At 37.3% G+C, this 20,770-nt stretch overlaps 1 protein-coding gene across 1 annotated transcript; it reads right to left on the reverse strand.

Annotated features, from left to right (window-relative positions):
* Positions 1-5,703: 5,703 nt before the first annotated feature.
* Positions 5,704-10,558, reverse strand: LOC108336975 (uncharacterized). The gene is made up of 8 exons (XM_052880629.1): positions 9,370-10,558; positions 9,143-9,255; positions 8,399-9,046; positions 7,823-8,290; positions 7,236-7,633; positions 6,662-6,959; positions 5,992-6,547; positions 5,704-5,870 (listed from the first exon to the last, which is right to left on the reverse strand). The coding sequence occupies exons 1-8, from the start codon at positions 10,556-10,558 to the stop codon at positions 5,704-5,706; spliced, it is 3,837 nt and encodes a 1,278-aa protein (XP_052736589.1).
* Positions 10,559-20,770: the final 10,212 nt, after the last annotated feature.

The following is a 20,770-nucleotide window of genomic DNA, read 5'->3' on the forward strand; positions in this document are numbered from 1 at the left end:
ATTTTACAGCTTTTAAATCAACTTCTCATCTTGTAATAATTACTCACTAACGTTTTTATTCATTTCAACAAATCACTCTTTTTCTTCTTTTTTATGCAATTCGTGTTTATTGCTTCCTTTAAATTTGATTAGGGTAAACACCGATCGAGGTTGAAAATTTTAGGTAGATATAATATTGAATTGGTAGATTTTTGAGAGAAATTTTTTGAAGGGATTACTAAAATAACAAAAATACTGTCACATAAAATAATACAATAGATTAATCAACTACTAATGAATTAAAGTATTAACAGTACAGTTATCCAAAATAACCATAAAATTAAAACTTTACAAAAAACGCCTAACAACCAAAAACTATTATCAACTCTTTTCATGACCGATCGATCCTAATCTACACCGTTGGATCCTCTCCGTTCAGCGTCTGCTCCACCGAAACTTCACAATCCTTTGCTCACATCCACCGGATGATCATTGCACAAAAGAAAATATCGAACGGCGACATAACAAAACAAAAAGTAAGGGTAAGCTAATGTAATAATAAAATCATATTATCATACAATTCAAAACACACCAAACAGATAAAATAATTAAACACAAGTAGACAAACATATAACACATATTGATAGACCACTTTAATCGATCGTCCAAACTAGTATGAATATGTAGCTTTGGCCGTTCGTGCACTCGTGGGTGTAGTAACTGGAAACCCATCAACTGCCACACGAGGTTAACCCGTTATTACTCATCGTAGGACCCCCTCCTCGGCTAGGACCTCTTGCTATTCTCACGACATGACTTACTCCTCTCTACTTAAGACTTGGTAATCATCAGAATGTTAGGATGAACGCCGTAGATTTCACTATCTATATTCATATTATACCACCACTCTTGCTTATCCAATCATTGAGACATTCCTCCTTAGAATTCTCTTTTCACACCATTTTAAACATCATACTTTATTTGAATTCCAATACAATAGCTCATACAAGATACATCAAAGCAACTCTAATAATTGAACCGAACCAACCAATGAAATCAACAGTAAAGACCGAATAACATTTCATAGAACTGAACCGACAACATGCAACCTTTGAGTACGACCGAACGGAAAACTCAACATAACCTAGGAATATGACCGAACAGAATAACACTCACAACATGTAATCATGACCGAACGGTCCTTTAACAAGAAATACTCGAATATTATCCTAAAACAATTGAAAAGTCAAAAGCTAGAATAATCGAACACTATTAGCTTAGATCGAACACATAAAACTTAAACCGAAAACTAAGAACTTAGACCGGATACTCAGATAAAACCAATCACTAAAACGTAACCGAATGGTCATTAAGAGGTAAGACCCATAGGATGACAATCATAGTTAATACCGAACACCGGTACAATGTTGAACAATAGCGCGAGGCCAAACACTAGTGAGAGAACAAATTTTATAGATAAATCGTATACTAGTACGAAACGAACTTATAACTAAACCGAATACTACTAAAACCGAACATTAATATAACCCTGACTCCTACACAAATGGAACACGAATACAACACCAAACACTATTAAGACCGAACGAAAATACAAAACATAACCATATTACAAAACCTAGTAATACTAACTCGAACGCTATTATCAAATCAAATACTGCGAAGGCCGAAAATGAACATTAGTACGACGCCGAACGATCCTAAGACCGAATACTACTATGAAAATGAATATTGTTAAGACTGAATACCTAAACTTGACCGAGCGGTCAACAATGAATGCTCAACATTCTGCATAATTCTACAGAATGAAATACACTCTAGAAATTACCAAAACTGAATGTTTTTCAACCCAGAATTCTTTCTGAGATAGATATAATCTACAAGTCAACAATCACAACATTTAACATGTCAAACAAAACAAGTCGATCACTCAAACATTCAACTTCTCCCACATGCAAAACCATCAAACCACATTTTCATACATCATCAATCAAACAAATAAATTAACTAGCTTCTCTTACCTTAGAAATTCTGAACAGCTTAATCCCAAAACTCCCAACTTGAATCTTGCACCGAAAGAAACTCTATGAACACCTATAGATCACTGTTTGGTGAGAAAAGACCAAACATAGGACCAAAAATGAAGTTAGAAACCGGAAAAGAAATCTGATGAACACATGCAACTCGAGACTTGGATTGCATGTAACAGAAACCAGAATTTCTGAGAAGAGGATGAACTTACCAATTCAAAGACTGTTTTTGATTGCTGAAGAAAGAAGCTTCTGTCACCAAGAAAGCTCAGGCATGACCTGATTAATGATCAGAGGAAGAAAAGTGAAAATTTTCTAGAGAGAATTTGTAGAGAGAAAGAAGAGAAAATGAAACTCAAAAACTTGGATATAAGAAGTGCATGCAGAGAAGAGTGGCACGAAATTTTGAAAAGTTTTTTTATATACTACCATCAAAACCGATCGGTCCAATCAACTACGTACACTTGTCTTCCACTCTGAATTTCTGAATCCTTACAATTGGAGACTTTGTTTTTTACTTTCATTCATTTTTTTTCACCCATTTTATACTATATATTTTATATAACATTTTTTAATTATGATACAAAATAAACATACGGTAAGAGCTTTTGTTATTACTATACATTTTTATTGATAAAAATAAATCTATTCATAAATTTAAATACTCAATCATCATTTTAATCTGTGATTAAAATCTATTGGTAATTATTAACAAATATGTTATCAACATATATTTACTAACAAATTTATGATAGTGAGTAATTATTACAAATCGCAAAAATTTGTTTATCTATCAACAAGATAATTTTTTTACCATTAATCATATATTGATAAAATCAAACTATTCACATTTTTTTTTGTTATTATCGACAAATTATATTCGTCAATAATTTTTTATAATGATCATCTTACATAAACTAGATTAAAGTATAAAAAAATAACTATTTAATTATAATAACTAATGAAATTTGCAAAATAAAGACCGTTGATGCTTCGAGCACTTTTATTTTACTTTTGCCGTTGGACTTTCATCTGAAAAGAATATTTTTATTGATTGAAAAAGACATCATGAAAAACTGGCTTAAAAAGTGTATGTCAATATAAAATAAACCATTCATTAGGATCTTTTCATCCTGAGATTATTTTTCTCTGTGTTTTCTTTATATGTACGATATAAATAAATTTACCGTTCTTAAGAAGTTAATTTGTTTTAAATTTTATCAAATAAATAATTTTCTTCATTGATTATCATTAGTTTGTGATGTATTTAAATACGTTTTTTCTTTTCATTTCTCTTTTTGAAGACTATTGGTCGATTAATTGTCTCCAAAATTTTTAGAGACTTATTTGCTAATGATAAATGTAACATCCCAAAATACAGTAATTACCATAAATCAGAATAAATTACAATTAACAGTAATAATGCAGTCTTTAAATACATAACAGAGGTTCCAGAGCCGAACGGCTTCAATACAAATACCGAGCGTACCAAAACAACAGGAAATAAACTGGAACGAACGGTTTTTACAAAAGAATTGACCGAACGTCCGCATAAGCTGACATTTACCATCTATATATCTACGATCGCTCTAAACAAAATGAAAGACGGACGTCCTACTGTTCCGCTTTCACTTCCACTTCAACTAAGTTCTCTTCCTCAATAACGTCCTCCAGGGTAGCCTCGCCTTCTGCTCACATCCACACGGATGATCATTGCAAGACAGGACGAACGTACATAGACAGTATGACAACACAAGGAAAACGAAAGGGTAAGCTTATAATATTTAAATTCATACAATTAACACATACATTTAACATTTTCAATCACACGTACAACATGTAACTTAACATAGAACATCATAGAAATAAATATATATATATATATATATATAAGACAGACCGTCCGGACTGTATGATCTGTGTAGTTACAAGCGTCCTTGCACCCGAGTGATGTAGTAACTGGGATACACCAAACAGCTGCCACTCGAGGTTAGTCCGTTCTTACATCGCCCATGTTAACTTATGGACTAAGGACCTCCTGCCGTTCCCACACATGAACTACCCTCTTCTACGTGAAGACGAGCATCACGGAACATCAGGATGGACAGCGAGTCTTAACTTATCCACAGTCATACTTTACCAAATTTAATATTTAACATATCTGAGACGTTCCTCCTTGGAACGCTCGTTCAAATTCCATAATCGTATAACCATTTAATATAGTGCTCAAACATCTTAACCTTTCATATTTATAACATTTTCATTCTATGTTCCATTCTCTTAAAAAGACGAACGTTTAACTTTCTGAAGGAATAGGACGAACGTTAAAACCAGATTTAGCAGAACCCTTTAACAATCAGAAAGACTCCAAAAGAATAAAACAATTTCAGAATATTTTAAGTACCAAGAGGTAAGATTGACTCAACTTGGACGAAGATACATCAAGAGGAATACTTAATTACATTGGGAACTTTTTGTTTAAAATGGGACGACTGCCAGTCAATGACCGAACGCGCCAATATACAATTACTAGCCATTTAGGACGAACGCTATTTACGTTCGTTAAAAAAAATCAATTATAAGGACGAGCGTTCAATCTAAGACCGAACGCTTCATTAATGCGAACGCTAGGTAGATGACCGAGCCCCAATCATGACGAACGCTTGGTATAAGACCGAGCGCTATTTAGGACGAACGCTTCGGTATAAGACCGAACGATATTTAGGACGAACGTTCAGTATAAGACCGAACGCTACTTAATGCAATATTATTAAATTTAAGGCGTACGACAACTCTGTGTGGAGCCGAACGCTCAAACATAGTAATTCAAATAAAGACGCTCGTTCTCAAACCGAACCCTTCCCAAATGAAAGAATTCAACTCTAAGTCTTTTTCAGGGAAACCGAACGGTGTAAGACCATTCGATGACGATCTTAATTTATCATAGGGAATTTATCAGATCCTGATTTTCTACTAAGTTAACTCACTATTTCTCATGTGATTCTTACTTCGTAATTTTCATATCCAGGATTAATTCTCATACTATACAGATTTCATCAAATTAATAAATTCAACCATACTATAGTCATACATCTTTCATACGAATCCGATTCAACATGCATTTCAACCAACAGAAAATATATTCATACAGCACAACAGGGTTCGTTCATGCAGATCCAGAACAGCACATATACATATATTTCATACAAACAACCCATATCATGCCTTCATGCAATCATACAAGTATAAATTAAATATATAAGCTTCCCTTACCCGGATCGATGAAGGAAACGTCCTAACACAAGATTTTTGGTTCGTCCAGCTAACGGTATTCTACCCTCAATGCCTCTTGACTCTTCTTAAAACAAATCTAACCACAGAAAATGAATCCTTTAGACTACACATTTGTATGCAGCCCACAACCTGGTTTCCAGAAAACCTAAGGACGAGCTACTGAAGGAGAACTTACCAATTCCAGTTCTTGAAACTGTTCGGTCCAATGTGTAGCTCTCGGTTCAGCGAACGTTCCTACGGTGCTGAAACGTGATCGGAGAAAAGCTTGGTGAGTTACAGTAGAGAGAAGTTGGGAGGTTTTAGAGAGAAGTTGGAGAGAAATAAAGGGGTGAGTTCAGAGGTAGAAGATGAGTGCGTGCAGGTGAGAGAGATTTCCGAAAAACTAAAGTTTTGTTAATTTCCACGCCCCACAGACGAGCGTCTCTTCTGCTGACACCTGCACACCCACTTCTGAATTGGAAACTTCTCTCGTGACACGTGGCGTGCGTGCATGTGGTGCAAAGTGCGTTTTTAATGCACTGGACGTGTGGCGCGGTGCATTTAAGGAAGCTGCCAGGTGACTCAGCAGTGCAATAATTACAGATTTGACATTTAATTATGGTTTAAATTTTTGAGATCTCACATTCCACCTATCTACAAAAATTTTCGACCTCGAAAATTAAAGACTCACCCGGAAATAGATTAGGGTATAAGTCCTTCATGGCGCTCTCAACCTCCCACGTTGAATCACCAGTCTTAGCGTCCCACACCATCTTCACCAAACGAACGTCCTTGCCTTTGTAGTACTTGGTGCGGCTATCTTCTATACGGACTGGATGTAGTTCCAACGTTCGGTCGGGACGAAGCTGAATGTCTTCCAACTCCAGTACATGTGATGGATTCGCTATATACTTCCGAAGTTGAGAGACGTGGAAAACGGGGTGAAGGTTTGACAACTGAGGCGGCAATGCAAGCTCGTACGCTACTGGTCCGATCTTTCTTAGAATCTGATATGGTCCAATGAACTTGGGAGACAGCTTCTTTGGACGAACGGCTCGTCCTACACCAGTGACTGGATTGAGTCGAAGGAACACATGATCTCCTGCGGTGAAATCCAACGGTCTTCTCCTCTTATCAGCGTAAGACTTCTGCCTACTCAAAGACGTCTTCAGCCTCTCCTGGATTTGCTTGACTTTCTCGGTCGTTTGTTGGATAAGCTCAGGTCCAGTTAGCACGTTCTCTCCTTCCTTGAACCAACAAAGTGGCGTTCGGCATTTCCTCCCATAGAGTGCTTCAAACGGTGCCATTCCAATGCTCGCCTGGAAACTGTTGTTATACGTGAACTCCACTAGCGGCAGGACCTCATCCCAGGCGCCTAAGTGATCTAGGACGCACGTCCTCAGTAAATCTTCCAGCGTCTGTATGGTCCGTTCAGACTGGCCGTCCGTCTGAGGGTGATAGGCTGAACTCATTTGCAACTTACTACCGAGCTCACTTTGAAGTGACTGCCAAAACCGTGAAGTGAACCTTGTGTCTCGATCGGAAATGATGCTCGAAGGTACTCCATGTAAGCGAACGATCTCCTGGATATACAACTTAGCCAAGTTGGTCATCGACATCTTCAAGTTTACGGCCAGGAAGTGGGCGCTCTTCGTTAGCCTATCCACAATCACCCAGATTGAATCATGATTCCTGACCGTGCGTGGTAGATGAGTCACGAAGTCCATGGATATGCTATCCCACTTCCATTCGGGAATTTCCAGCTGCTGAAGTAATCCGCCAGGTCTTTGGTGTTCAGCCTTTGCACGTTGACAAGTCAAGCATGAAGCCACAAAACGAGCGACATCACCCTTCAATCCAGGCCACCAGAACGAACGTCAAAGGTCTTGATACATCTTAGTCATACCAGGATGTATGCTAAGACGACTATGATGCCCTTCCTCCAAGATAATCCTCTTCAGCTCGCCATCATTAGGAACGCACGTCCGACCCATGTAACGTAACATGTCGTCCGTTCCAGTGTTCAAAAATCTAGCCTGATCTGTACCGAGCGCGCTTAAAATCTTCACCAGTTCTTCATCCTCTCGTTGCTTCATCTTGATACGGTCAAACACGTTACTGGATATCCTAAGGTTACAACATTTGATGATGTTCGGTTCCAACTCGAACTGTAACCTTAAATCTCTAAAGCTTTCCACCAAACTGAGTTCTTTCACCATCATCACCGAGACATGCACTGCCTTCCTGCTTAGAGCGTCTGCTACCACGTTCGCTTTCCCGGGGTGATACAGCAGTTCGAAATCATAGTCTTTCAAAAACTCTAGCCAACGCCTCTGCCTCATGTTCAACTCCTTCTGATCAAATAAATATTTGAGGCTCTTGTGATCACTGAAGACTTGGAACGTGGATCCGTACAAGAAATGCCTCCAAATCTTCAGCGCAAAAACGACCGCTGCCAATTCCAGGTCGTGCGTTGGGTAATTCCTTTCGTGAATCCTCAACTGACGAGACGCATAAGCTACCACTCGCTTCTCTTGCATCAAAACACAACCCAGACCTTGGTGAGAAGCGTCGCAATATACCTCGAACGGTTTAGACGTGTCCGGAATAACTAACACTGGAGCGCTCGTCAATTTCACCTTCAACTCCTGAAAACTGGCCTCACAACGATCGGTCCAAGCGAACGGCTGATCTTTACGAGTCAACTGAGTTAGCGGCGCCACTATCTTAGCAAAACCTTCAATGAAACGTCTGTAGTAGCCCGCCAGTCCAACAAAACTACGCACCTCAGTGACCGAACACGGACTCTCCCATTCCAGTACCGCTCGCACTTTCGCTGGATCTACCGAGATGCCTCCAGCCGACACCACATGACCCAAAAACTGAATCTCCTTCATCCAGAATTCACACTTAGACAACTTGGCATATAACTCCTTCTCCCGCAACACTCCAAGTACAAGTCTAAGATGCTCTTCATGCTCGTCTTCGGTCTTGGAATAGATGAGAATATCATCTATGAAGACGACCACAAACTTATCCAAATAAGGCCTGAATATGCGATTCATATACTCCATGAACACGGCTGGAGCGTTCGTTACTCCAAAAGGCATCACCACGTATTCATAATGCCCATAGCGAGACCTGAATGCTGTCTTCTGAATGTCGTCTTCCTTAACCCTGATTTGATGATACCCGGATCTCAAATCAATCTTCGAGAACACAGCAGCCCCATGTAATTGATCCAGCAGGTCATCTATCCTTGGTAATGGGTACTTGTTCTTGATGGTCAGCTTATTTAATTGCCTGTAGTCTATACATAACCGAGAGCTGCCATCCTTCTTCCTTACTAACAGCACGGGCGCTCCCCAAGGTGATACGCTCGGCCTAATGAATTCCTTCTCTATCAACTCTTCAATCTGTTCTTTAAGTTCAGCTAACTCCGCAGGCGACATTCGATATGGCTGAACCGAGATAGGAGCCGCTGTCGTCACCAAATCAATGGTGAACTCCACTTCACGCTGAGGGGGAAGTCCAGGTATTTCTTCCGGGAAGACGTCCGCAAACTCATCCACAACCGATCGTCCATTGCTGCCACTAGTGGACGATCGTCCCAAATTCGCATTCCTAACTTCTCCGTCTTCATGCGTTATAATGAGAAAACAGTTGGCGCCCTCCATAATGTCTTCTTTCAACTGACCGAGCGTCACTGAAAGAACTTCTTCTTCTTCACCAGGGAAGATCAATTCCTTCGCTCCACAATCAATAAGAATGCGATTGGCAGCCAACCAATCCATTCCTAAAATCACCTCCAAACCTTGAAGAGGTAAGCAGATGAGGCTAACCTTAAACTTACGCCCTTCCACTTCTATAGGACACTTGACGCACATAGTGGACGTCCTAACCTCGCCAGCTGCTGGGGTAGACACCACCAGATCAAACTGCATCTCGCTCACTTCTAATCCCAGCTTTTCAACACACGCCTTCGAGATGAAGGAGTGTGTTGCCCCCGAATCATACAAGGCACAGCACGATCTACCAAACAGCATGCATTCACCAATTATAAGATTACCTGAGCTCGCTGCCTCAACGCTCGTTATAGCATACACTCGCCCACTCGCTTGGGCTCGTCCTCCTCTTGGCTGATTTCTTCCAGCATTGGGCGGCCTCATCACTGCACGCCCACTCATATTGCACTCGTGATCCAAGTGCCCGTTCCTTCCGCAACGGTTGCAGTGCTTTACTCCCACCAACAGAGGGCATGAAGACCTATAATGCGGTCCTCCACACCGAAAACAAACTACACTTCCCTGTCCAGACTGTCCGACTGGGACTACTGCTTGAGATCCGCTCGTCTGAGAAGGCTGGTTTGGACGAGCATAAGGAGGTCTCCTCTGAACAGCTCCTCCCCTGGACACGATCGGTCCCCTACTCACTTGCTGCTGCCTCTTCAGCCGTTCCGCCTCTGCCATATTCTTCTCCAAAACCTTGGCTCGCTCAACCATAGCAGGAAACGACCGGATGCACAAACTGGAAATCAAGACCTTCAAATCACTCCGCAGTCCGTTCTCAAATTTCCTGCACTGCCACTCCTCACTGGTGGCCATCGTGTTGAACCTCAGGAGGTGTTTAAATGTGTTGGTGTACTCCGACACAGACTTTGCTCCTTGCGCTAGTTGAAGAAACTCGACTTCCTTAGCGTAACGAACGTTGTCTGGGAAGTATTCCTCATAAAATTTGCCTCTGAAAACCGCCCAGGTGATGGGATTCTGAGCGTCCGTTAAGATGGCTTTCATACTCGTCCACCAGTGGCTAGCTTCACCAGTCAGTAAGTACTCTGTAAAAGCCAAGCGGCTTTCATCTGGACACCTCTTAGCATTGTAAATACGTTCCATGTCTCTCAGCCACTGGTCCGCCTCATCAGGAAGGCATTTTCCACTGAATTTGGCCGGATGGTGTTGGAGGAAGCTCTCCAAGCTCCACTCGGCAGCAGGTTGGGCAGCGTTGGAAGAGGACGCTCCAGGCGCACCTCTGGTTGCAGCAAGAATTTCCATTAACTGTCGCTGAGTCGTTTCAGAGTTGACTCGAGAAGCCTCCAAACCCTGCATGGCGTTCTGATTCTGTTGCATCAGAGTAGCGTTATGCTCCAGTAAGGTAGTGTTCTGTTGCTGTAACCTATCTATCACCGATTCCAACAACCTGGTGTTGTTGGACGTATCGGGTTCACTTGGTTGTGGTGGAGGAGGGAGTCTAGGCGCCATTAGTTCTCTGTACCAGAGAAAACGAACGTTAATAAGGTTCAAGAGTTAAAAACAATAACTCATTAACCACACAATAAGCACACAGCAAAAACACAGTGCACTCATAACCTACAGTGTCCTTAAAAGAACAAAACTGCTCTGATACCACTAATGTAACATCCCAAAATACAGTAATTACCATAAATCAGAATAAATTACAATTAACAGTAATAATGCAGTCTTTAAATACATAACAGAGGTTCCAGAGCCGAACGGCTTCAATACAAATACCGAGCGTACCAAAACAACAGGAAATAAACTGGAACGAACGGTTTTTACAAAAGAATTGACCGAACGTCCGCATAAGCTGACATTTACCATCTATATATCTACGATCGCTCTAAACAAAATGAAAGACGGACGTCCTACTGTTCCGCTTTCACTTCCACTTCAACTAAGTTCTCTTCCTCAATAACGTCCTCCAGGGTAGCCTCGCCTTCTGCTCACATCCACACGGATGATCATTGCAAGACAGGACGAACGTACATAGACAGTATGACAACACAAGGAAAACGAAAGGGTAAGCTTATAATATTTAAATTCATACAATTAACACATACATTTAACATTTTCAATCACACGTACAACATGTAACTTAACATAGAACATCATAGAAATAAATATATATATATATATATAAGACAGACCGTCCGGACTGTATGATCTGTGTAGTTACAAGCGTCCTTGCACCCGAGTGATGTAGTAACTGGGATACACCAAACAGCTGCCACTCGAGGTTAGTCCGTTCTTACATCGCCCATGTTAACTTATGGACTAAGGACCTCCTGCCGTTCCCACACATGAACTACCCTCTTCTACGTGAAGACGAGCATCACGGAACATCAGGATGGACAGCGAGTCTTAACTTATCCACAGTCATACTTTACCAAATTTAATATTTAACATATCTGAGACGTTCCTCCTTGGAACGCTCGTTCAAATTCCATAATCGTATAACCATTTAATATAGTGCTCAAACATCTTAACCTTTCATATTTATAACATTTTCATTCTATGTTCCATTCTCTTAAAAAGACGAACGTTTAACTTTCTGAAGGAATAGGACGAACATTAAAACCAGATTTAGCAGAACCCTTTAACAATCAGAAAGACTCGAAAAGAATAAAACAATTTCAGAATATTTTAAGTACCAAGAGGTAAGATTGACTCAACTTGGACGAAGATACATCAAGAGGAATACTTAATTACATTGGGAACTTTTTGTTTAAAATGGGACGACTGCCAGTCAATGACCGAACGCGCCAATATACAATTACTAGCCATTTAGGACGAACGCTATTTACGTTCGTTAAAAAAAATCAATTATAAGGACGAGCGTTCAATCTAAGACCGAACGCTTCATTAATGCGAACGCTAGGTAGATGACCGAGCCCCAATCATGACGAACGCTTGGTATAAGACCGAACGCTATTTAGGACGAACGCTTCGGTATAAGACCGAACGATATTTAGGACGAACGTTCAGTATAAGACCGAACGCTACTTAATGCAATATTATTAAATTTAAGGCGTACGACAACTCTATGTGGAGCCGAACGCTCAAACATAGTAATTCAAATAAAGACGCTCGTTCTCAAACCGAACCCTTCCCAAATGAAAGAATTCAACTCTAAGTCTTTTTCAGGGAAACCGAACGGTGTAAGACCATTCGATGACGATCGTAATTTATCATAGGGAATTTATCAGATCCAGATTTTCTACTAAGTTAACTCACTATTTCTCATGTGATTCTTACTTCGTAATTTTCATATCCAGGATTAATTCTCATACTATACAGATTTCATCAAATTAATAAATTCAACCATACTATAGTCATACATCTTTCATACGAATCCGATTCAACATGCATTTCAACCAACAGAAAATATATTCATACAGCACAACAGGGTTCGTTCATGCAGATCCAGAACAGCACATATACATATATTTCATACAAACAACCCATATCATGCCTTCATGCAATCATACAAGTATAAATTAAATATATAAGCTTCCCTTACCCGGATCGATGAAGGAAACGTCCTAACACAAGATTTTTGGTTCGTCCAGCTAACGGTATTCTACCCTCAATGCCTCTTGACTCTTCTTAAAACAAATCTAACCACAGAAAATGAATCCTTTAGACTACACATTTGTATGCAGCCAACAACCTGGTTTCCAGAAAACCTAAGGACGAGCTACTGAAGGAGAACTTACCAATTTCAGTTCTTGAAACTGTTCGGTCCAATGTGTAGCTCTCGGTTCAGCGAACGTTCCTACGGTGCTGAAACGTGATCGGAGAAAAGCTTGGTGAGTTACAGTAGAGAGAAGTTGGGAGGTTTTAGAGAGAAGTTGGAGAGAAATGAAGGGGTGAGTTCAGAGGTAGAAGATGAGTGCGTGCAGGTGAGAGAGATTTCCGAAAAACTAAAGTTTTGTTAATTTCCACGCCCCACAGACGAGCGTCTCTTCTGCTGACACCTGCACACCCACTTCTGAATTGGAAACTTCTCTCGTGACACGTGGCGTGCGTGCATGTGGTGCAAAGTGCGTTTTTAATGCACTGGACGTGTGGCGCGGTGCATTTAAGGAAGCTGCCAGGTGACTCAGCAGTGCAATAATTACAGATTTGACATTTAATTATGGTTTAAATTTTTGAGATCTCACAATAAACATACAACATGATTATAAATTAATTATAATCAAATTTCTTATAAGTTGTAGTATAGGATCTTAGTAGTGATTGAATTTCAAGTATGATGCTGCAGCAAAAAGCACAATCGAAAAGAACGAACGTTATGTGAGAAAAAAAAAAGGAATCAGAAGACAAAATAGTATTAAACATTTATGTCCTCGACCAAATGTTGTTGGTGTAAATTTAAAAAGATGGTCAAAAAGTTTGGCAAAGAAGAATAAATCCTCATTCCTTAAGAAGACCACTTCATTTTTATATCTCAAAATGTACATGAACATACGTGATGAAAATGACAATCCATAGAATACTTATTTTTCATAGAATAAATAATTCATTTATACAATAAATATTTTTATATTTTATTATAGTATTTAAGCGTAATTTATTTTATACAATAAATATTTCGTTATTTTTTTAATTCAATTAATAATTAAAGTAATTAAGCGTATATTTAATATTTATCATTATCACGTATGTTTATTAAAAATTTAAGAAAAACTTTTACTGTTTTTTTTTTGTTTTAGAAATTTTAAAGGTTTAAACCCTCCCTTGATCCTCATTTTTGTATGAAAATCTCAGTTTGATCATCATTTTTTCATCTGTCTCAATTGGGTCATATTTTTTGTAAGGTTTAATCCTTTACTACATCCCTATTTATGTAAGAATTTCTCAATTGGGTCCTCGTTTTTTAAAGTGTATCAAAATGGTTCCTAATTTTGAAAATTGATATCAATTGAGTCCTTTCCGTTAAGTTGGCTGGACGGCGTTAAAAAAATTGATGAGTGGATGCTGAGATGACGAACGAGCGCTCGTCCACCAGCGAACGAACGCTCGTCCAGCAGCGAACGAACGCTCGTCCACCAGAAAACGAACGCTCGTCGACCTCTTACTGTTGGACAACCGTTCGTTCCACACTGGACGACCGTTCGTTCGGTGGTCGACGAGCGTTCGTTCGCTGATGGACGAGCGTTCATTCGCTGGTGGACGAGCGCTCGTTCGTCATCTCAGCATCCCACTCATCAATTTTTTTAACGCCGTCCAGCCAACTTAACGGAAAGGACTCAATTGATATCAATTTTCAAAATTAGGGACCATTTTGATACACTTTAAAAAACTAGGACCCAATTGAGAAATTCGTACATAAATAGGGATGTAGTAAAGGATTAAACCTTTTTGTAAAAATGAACACATTTTATCCTAACCGTTAAATTGTAACAAACGGCGTTAAATTAAAGACACGTGGTGCAGAGAGAATGTGTTGACGTTTGTTCCTCATTTACGTGGAGTGTTTTAATTAAATAAACAATGGTGATTTGAAAGGCCACGTGGTGATGTTTTGACTAGAACCAGATCTTCTCCTCCCTCCCCCTCTGCTTCCTCCCTCATTGTTGCTCCATCGGCGCCACCCACCATCTACAACACAATCACAGACCAAAGAAATGACATTCTTCTCGATTCAGTTGCAGATACACATCCCGAAACCCCTACAGCAGTTAATAAAGAAAGCATACACATAAGAAAAATCACCCAAACAAAAAAAAAAACTCCACCATTTACAATAGAACAACTGAAACTCTCAACCATTTCGAAATTCCACACAATCCATCTGCAAAACACGTAGCATAATGCATCCGCACACCCAACCCAACCGAAACACGAAAATCCCCCAATTCAAAAACAATGCTCACAGTTTAGCACACCAAAAACGAGAATTGGAAACTCGCAACCAATCAAAATCCGCAAGGCAGTGAACTCGTGGTTCGAAACCAATTCAAATTGACAGTCAGCGAGAGAAAGAACCCTAATTGGAAGTGTGCAGAACTCCATTAGAGAAGGCAGAGGGGGGGTTTTCATCCTAATTATTCAATTAGGATTTCAAATTTAATTAATAAAGTTAATTCCTAAAAGAAACCTTATCCCAGATCAATTTCCTTTCCCAGATCAATTAAAAAGATAGCGTATCCATGGCTACCTTAACAATAATCCTACGTTGAAATCCCCATTTTGGGGCTGTCCCTTAATTGGGAGATGGGGCTTCCAGAAAGGGGAAAAATCTCTGACGCTCAAGAAAGGAGATACAAAATCTAAGCCCTAGTAAATTATTTCTCACGCCGCCACGAGCCACCGTAAACGCCATTTGGTTGCGCCATCGCGAGCACTTTCCTTGCCCCAGATAAAAGATCAAAACGAAGAAGAAGAGAACGACCAAAGGTTGCCATGTCATAATCTCTCAAATTAAATAAAAATTTCACGTAATAAAATATTTTGACATCAGCGTATTAATTATGTAACACGTCAGCACCAACTAACGCCGTTTGTTACAATTTAACGATTAGGGTAAAATGTGTTCATTTTTACAAAAAATATGACCCAATTGAGACAGATGAAAAAATGATGACCAAACTGAGATTTTCATACAAAAATAAGGACCAAGGGAGGGTTTAAACCAATTTTAAAATGTTTAGTTGTTTCTTAAAGTTAAATGTATTAACATTAAACTTTTTTAATAAAAATATATAAAAAAAATTGTTAAAAATCAAATACATACTTAATTATATCAACTATTGATAAGATTTAAACAAAATTAACAAAGTTATTGTAATAAAATTTTACCATTTTCAATATAAAAAAATGTGTTAATACTAACATTGATTACCTTTTTTATTTATATATTTTAAGAAAGTTAAAAGGTAACTAGCTCCAAAATTAACATGAGATTAGCCTTTGTTTATATACTTTTAAACTTATTCCAAGCTTATTATATGCAATTCTACTTCTATTTTAATAGACTTCACTTCATACAACAATTCGAATTTTGAGGAGAAGAATCTTTCTCCAATTGTCAATATAGCTTGTTTGTCAAAAGAGTATACAAGTATCATCTTCTATTTATCTTTTTTGTTGAGTTCATACTAGTAAGAGTGTATTCTTATACGTGTGTGTACGTGTGTGTTGTGTGTCTGTGTACATGTGTACGTGTGTGTTGTGTGTGTGTGTGTGTTTATGTGTGTGTGTATGTGTGTGTGTGTGTGTGCGGGTGTGTGTGGGTGTGGGTGTGTGGGTGGGTGAGTGTGTGTGGGTGGGTGTGGGTGTGTGTGTGTGTGTGTGGGTGGGTGTGGGTGTGTGTGTGGGGGGGGGGGGGTGTGGGGGGGGGGGGGGGGGGGGGAGGGTGTGGGTGTGTGTGTGGGTGTGGGTGTATGGGTGTGGGTGTGGGTGTGGGTGTGTGTGTGGTGTGTGTGTGGGGGGTGTGTGTGAGAGAGAGAGAGAGAGAGAGAGATACCACTAACTTTGTTCTTCTCTTGTAGTAGTTCTGTTATTAAATATGAAATTGCAAGTAATCATGTCATAGAAATTCTCTTTGAATGTAATTCTAAGTTTATCACTGATACTTAGAACCTAAATCACTTCACTTCAGTATGATTCGTCAGTGACTGCTTGATTGAATCACTTAATTCTATAGCTAGCTAAAGTCTTAGATCTATTTCTAGCATTTCAAAACAGCAAGATGATTGATTGGACCACAACTTGGAACCAATTCTCATTCAACCCCAAGCCGATAAAATAAGATGAATGATAAGTTCATCCAAATGTTGTTTAAATTATAAAGGATGCATGTGAGAAGACTCTCTAAATCCATCCAAAAGTCCTATAAAATAGAGGAGCAATTATGTTTTTATAAACATTTCTGAGGGTGGCTCCAACTGCAAGGTTTCCTACCAAGGTGGATTTTCTCTGTGGCTCAGGCCTCGTGCTTTTATGTTGGAGCCCTTGAGATAACTTCTAGGAGAAGAATTATTTGTGGCTTCAGCATTAGGTCCAGTGCTTAAGGTTTCCCTCCAAGATAAATTTCTTTATATGGCTTTGGCCATAAATGTCACGCTTTAGCCACACCAAAGTCAATTTGTTATAAATTGCTTAGAATTCCTCTATTTTCTGTATTTTTGTCCTTTGACTCTCTATGTTCATCAAAATTTATAAAACAAGTAAAATTTGGATGATTGCTACAAATAGTTAACAAAATAAAAACAAGACAACTGTCACATTAATATCAAAATTAACTCATATTGTACACTTATCAATCAACAACCTAATCATGAAAGAGTCTATTTTAACCAGTAACTAATTTCAAACTCCCTATGTAACCACTAATTCTACATCCTTCTTATCTAAGGTTATTGTCTTATATCCATCATTAACTATAAGAATGCAATTGACACAGAGTCAATCCATCTGGAAGGTGATATTTAGATCCTTCAAAGTTCAACATCTCAAATTTATTTAGAATTTCTGTCCTAAACAACAACAAAACACTTATAGTTAAAAAACTGTTATACAAACCCCTCACAAGTAAAAACATTTAGAATTAAGACAAGAAACCATTTCAAATTTAATCACAAGTGTGCACCCTCTTCATTCCACCAAAATTCTTCTTTTCTTAATCCTTTTACTTTCCCAAACCATATTTACAATCTAGGCTTAAACACTTAAACACAAAAATGAAACACAACAATCCCACAACCCTTAAGTCATCTTAAAGATGATCAAATATTAACTCCTAAACTATATTATCATTAAGCTGAACATATAACTAACACAACAAAAACACAATACCTCACTTACCATAAATCATCTAATGTTCAACTTGTTCTAATACCATAAATGTAACACCTTAAAATATAAACTATCAAATGTACTACAAACCCATAAAAGAGTTGTACAAAGCTTATATCCATACAAAATACAAATTTAAACTTACTAAAATACCTATAAATAATACAAATATTTAAAAAATATAATTCATGCTCTAATTCAAAAACATTTTTGCTTCCAACATATGAACTGCTAAGAATAAAATACTTCAAGAAGATATGCAAGTACATCCTGAATTACTAAACAGAGCACCTATTTTACATAGATTAGATATATAGACATTCTGACCCATCCTAGTAAAGGGATGCCCTATTTGTTTGCATCGTAACAAAGTACTAAAAAAGAGCTTATTATAGAACGCCTTACTAATATTTACTTTAAATTCATTATTAAAAGGAGTAAAGTAAAGAGAAATTGTAATAAATAAAATTAGTAATAAGGACAGTGACACACGTAGTGGTCTCATTTTTTTATATCTTAACCTTCCTCATTCCACCACATAATGATCCATAAGAATCTAGGTAAATAATGATATATTATTATAATGTAATAAAGCGTAAATTGTGTAAAGTAAAGAAAAAGTAATTGAAATAAATAAAATAAAATAAAATCAGTAATAATGATATTGATGCACATAACGGTCTCATATTTTAATATCTTCACCTATTCCATTCTACCATATAAGGTTACATAATAATAAAATGCTAATCTAGTAAATAATGATGTATTATAATAATGTAATAAAGTGTGTTGAGAAGTATAAATAAAAGAGAGGGAAGGGTTTTCATCTACTCTTCCACATAACACCATTCCTTTATTACGTCATGTCCGTTAAGTTGACAGCAACAGCGTTAAGTTCATGCTGATGTGGTCGTACTTTTTTTCTTTTCTTCTCTCTTCTGTTGTCCAACTTTTTCTCTCTCTTGTTCAGTTTTTTCTTTGATGATTTGTTGAACTTGTTCTTTCTTTGTGGACCTTATTCATATATTTTTCATAACATAGGAACCCAATGTCTTCATTTTTAAAATCGGGTACTAAACAAAAATTCACCTCTTAACATGGGAACAAAGTAAGCATTTAAGCCTTATTTTTTTATACTCTCAAGTTTTCTAGAAGTTGGTAACATATTGAGTAGTTAAAGTGCTTAGGAGTATTTTGCACCAATTAGAAATCCAAGTGAGGGATGCTAGTTTAATTTACTAATTGTCTTGTTTTGAATTTGATAACTTGATTTTGATGGCATGATTATTGGAGTCCTATGTTGAGTTAATTTATGATTAATATGCTGTTAAACTTTTGGGTTTTGTGTTATAATGATAGTTGTAAGGAAAAATAGAAATAATATTTTATGCATGTTTATGTTTATTTGGTATGATATGTTATGTTTTAGATTTTTAAGTTTTTATGTTTTCATATATCTTTTTTTCCTTAGTCAGTACCGCGTGGACTACCACAATATAAATCTGGTCTCTCTTATGTGCTTTGATTGCATATACCTATATTTGGTATTGTCTTGTTTCCATGTTTATGATTTCCCCTGTTTTATGTCTTTTGAACTGTTTTAGTCAAATTTAATTTCTCACTTTGTCAATTGTTAAATTAAGTTAAAATTTTGATATCTAGTTCCTAAAAGATATATCTTCATTAGTCAAATTTAATTTCTCACTTTCTCAACTGTTAAATTAAGTTAAAATTTTGATATCTAGTTCCTAAAAGATATATCTTTATTCTGACTGTTGGATTTATTGGTTTGATGTTTGTATTTAGAGAAATTATTTTCTCTTATTTGAGAGAGATAAACACTATCCTATTTATGTTTTTTAGTTATCTATGTAAAACCTCGTTAATCGTTAAATCATACTGAAATTTTGATATGTAGTTCTTAACATAAATATCTTCATTTTGATAGTTAGGATTATTGTTTGATATTTGTATTTAGAAGAATTAGTTTCGCATATTTGAGAGAGTTGAACACTACCCTATTTCTAATTGAGTTATATGTGTAAAACCTTAATTATAAATTAGTTAAGCGTTAGATCAGACTTAAACTTTGATATATAATTACTAAAACATGGTTCTTTACTTTGATCGTTGGTATTGTCATATAAATGTTTGTTGTTAAAGGAACCAGTTTGAAAGTTTCAAGAGAGATTTGAGTGCCACGTTGTTTCTATGTTTTTGTGCTGTCTTGATAAAACCATGATATCTACTTTATTAAATATTGGATCGATATGAATTTTAATATATAGATCATAAAATATGTATCTTCAATTTGACCGTTGTGATTGTGAAACAGAGGTTTATGGTTAGAAAAATTTATCTCGTAATCTTAAGTAATAATAGCAAAATTATTTTGTTATGGATGATTAGTGTGAAAAAAGGAAAAATTAGAAGTTAGAAATTACATGATTGAATGACCTTGATTCATGAAATATGTTTGTTTGAATAATAGATTGCATGTATAGAATGTTGTGTTCAGTATAAATTGCCATTGATAGTTACTATGATGTATGAAAATGGGATTTGTAAATGAGAAGAAAAATATAAGTTAGGTATTTGATAACTTGAGTTAAGGCTACTTAAACGTTAAAAAGGAAATTTAATGATAAATTTTTAGTATTTAAATTGAAATAAAAAATACATGGTTAATGATATATGATGAGTTGAATTAAGGAAAGATAACTATGTATATTGAGGTGTAATAATTCATATGGTATGTGATATGTAAATTAATGGTGTGAATGTTGTGAATGTAATAACTCCTACGGAAGGAGTACAAAGATGTTGAGTGGTGTTAGACACTATATTGAGAAGGATTTTGAAGAGACTATC

Source organism: Vigna angularis, chromosome 7 (assembly GCF_016808095.1).
Source record: "Vigna angularis cultivar LongXiaoDou No.4 chromosome 7, ASM1680809v1, whole genome shotgun sequence".
NCBI lineage: Eukaryota > Viridiplantae > Streptophyta > Magnoliopsida > Fabales > Fabaceae > Vigna > Vigna angularis.

Excerpts from the sequence above, each read along its gene's own strand:
- LOC108336975 (XM_052880629.1), bottom strand. The coding sequence starts at position 10,558 with ATGGCGCCTAGACTCCCTCCTCCACCACAACCAAGTGAACCCGATACG. Across the intron at positions 9,256-9,369 it reads CGTTGAGGCAGCGAGCTCAG|AAGTGAGCGAGATGCAGTTT; the intron begins GTAATCTTATAA and ends AGCTGGGATTAG. Across the intron at positions 7,634-7,822 it reads TGATGCAAGAGAAGCGAGTG|AGGCGTTGGCTAGAGTTTTT; the intron begins GTAGCTTATGCG and ends AACATGAGGCAG.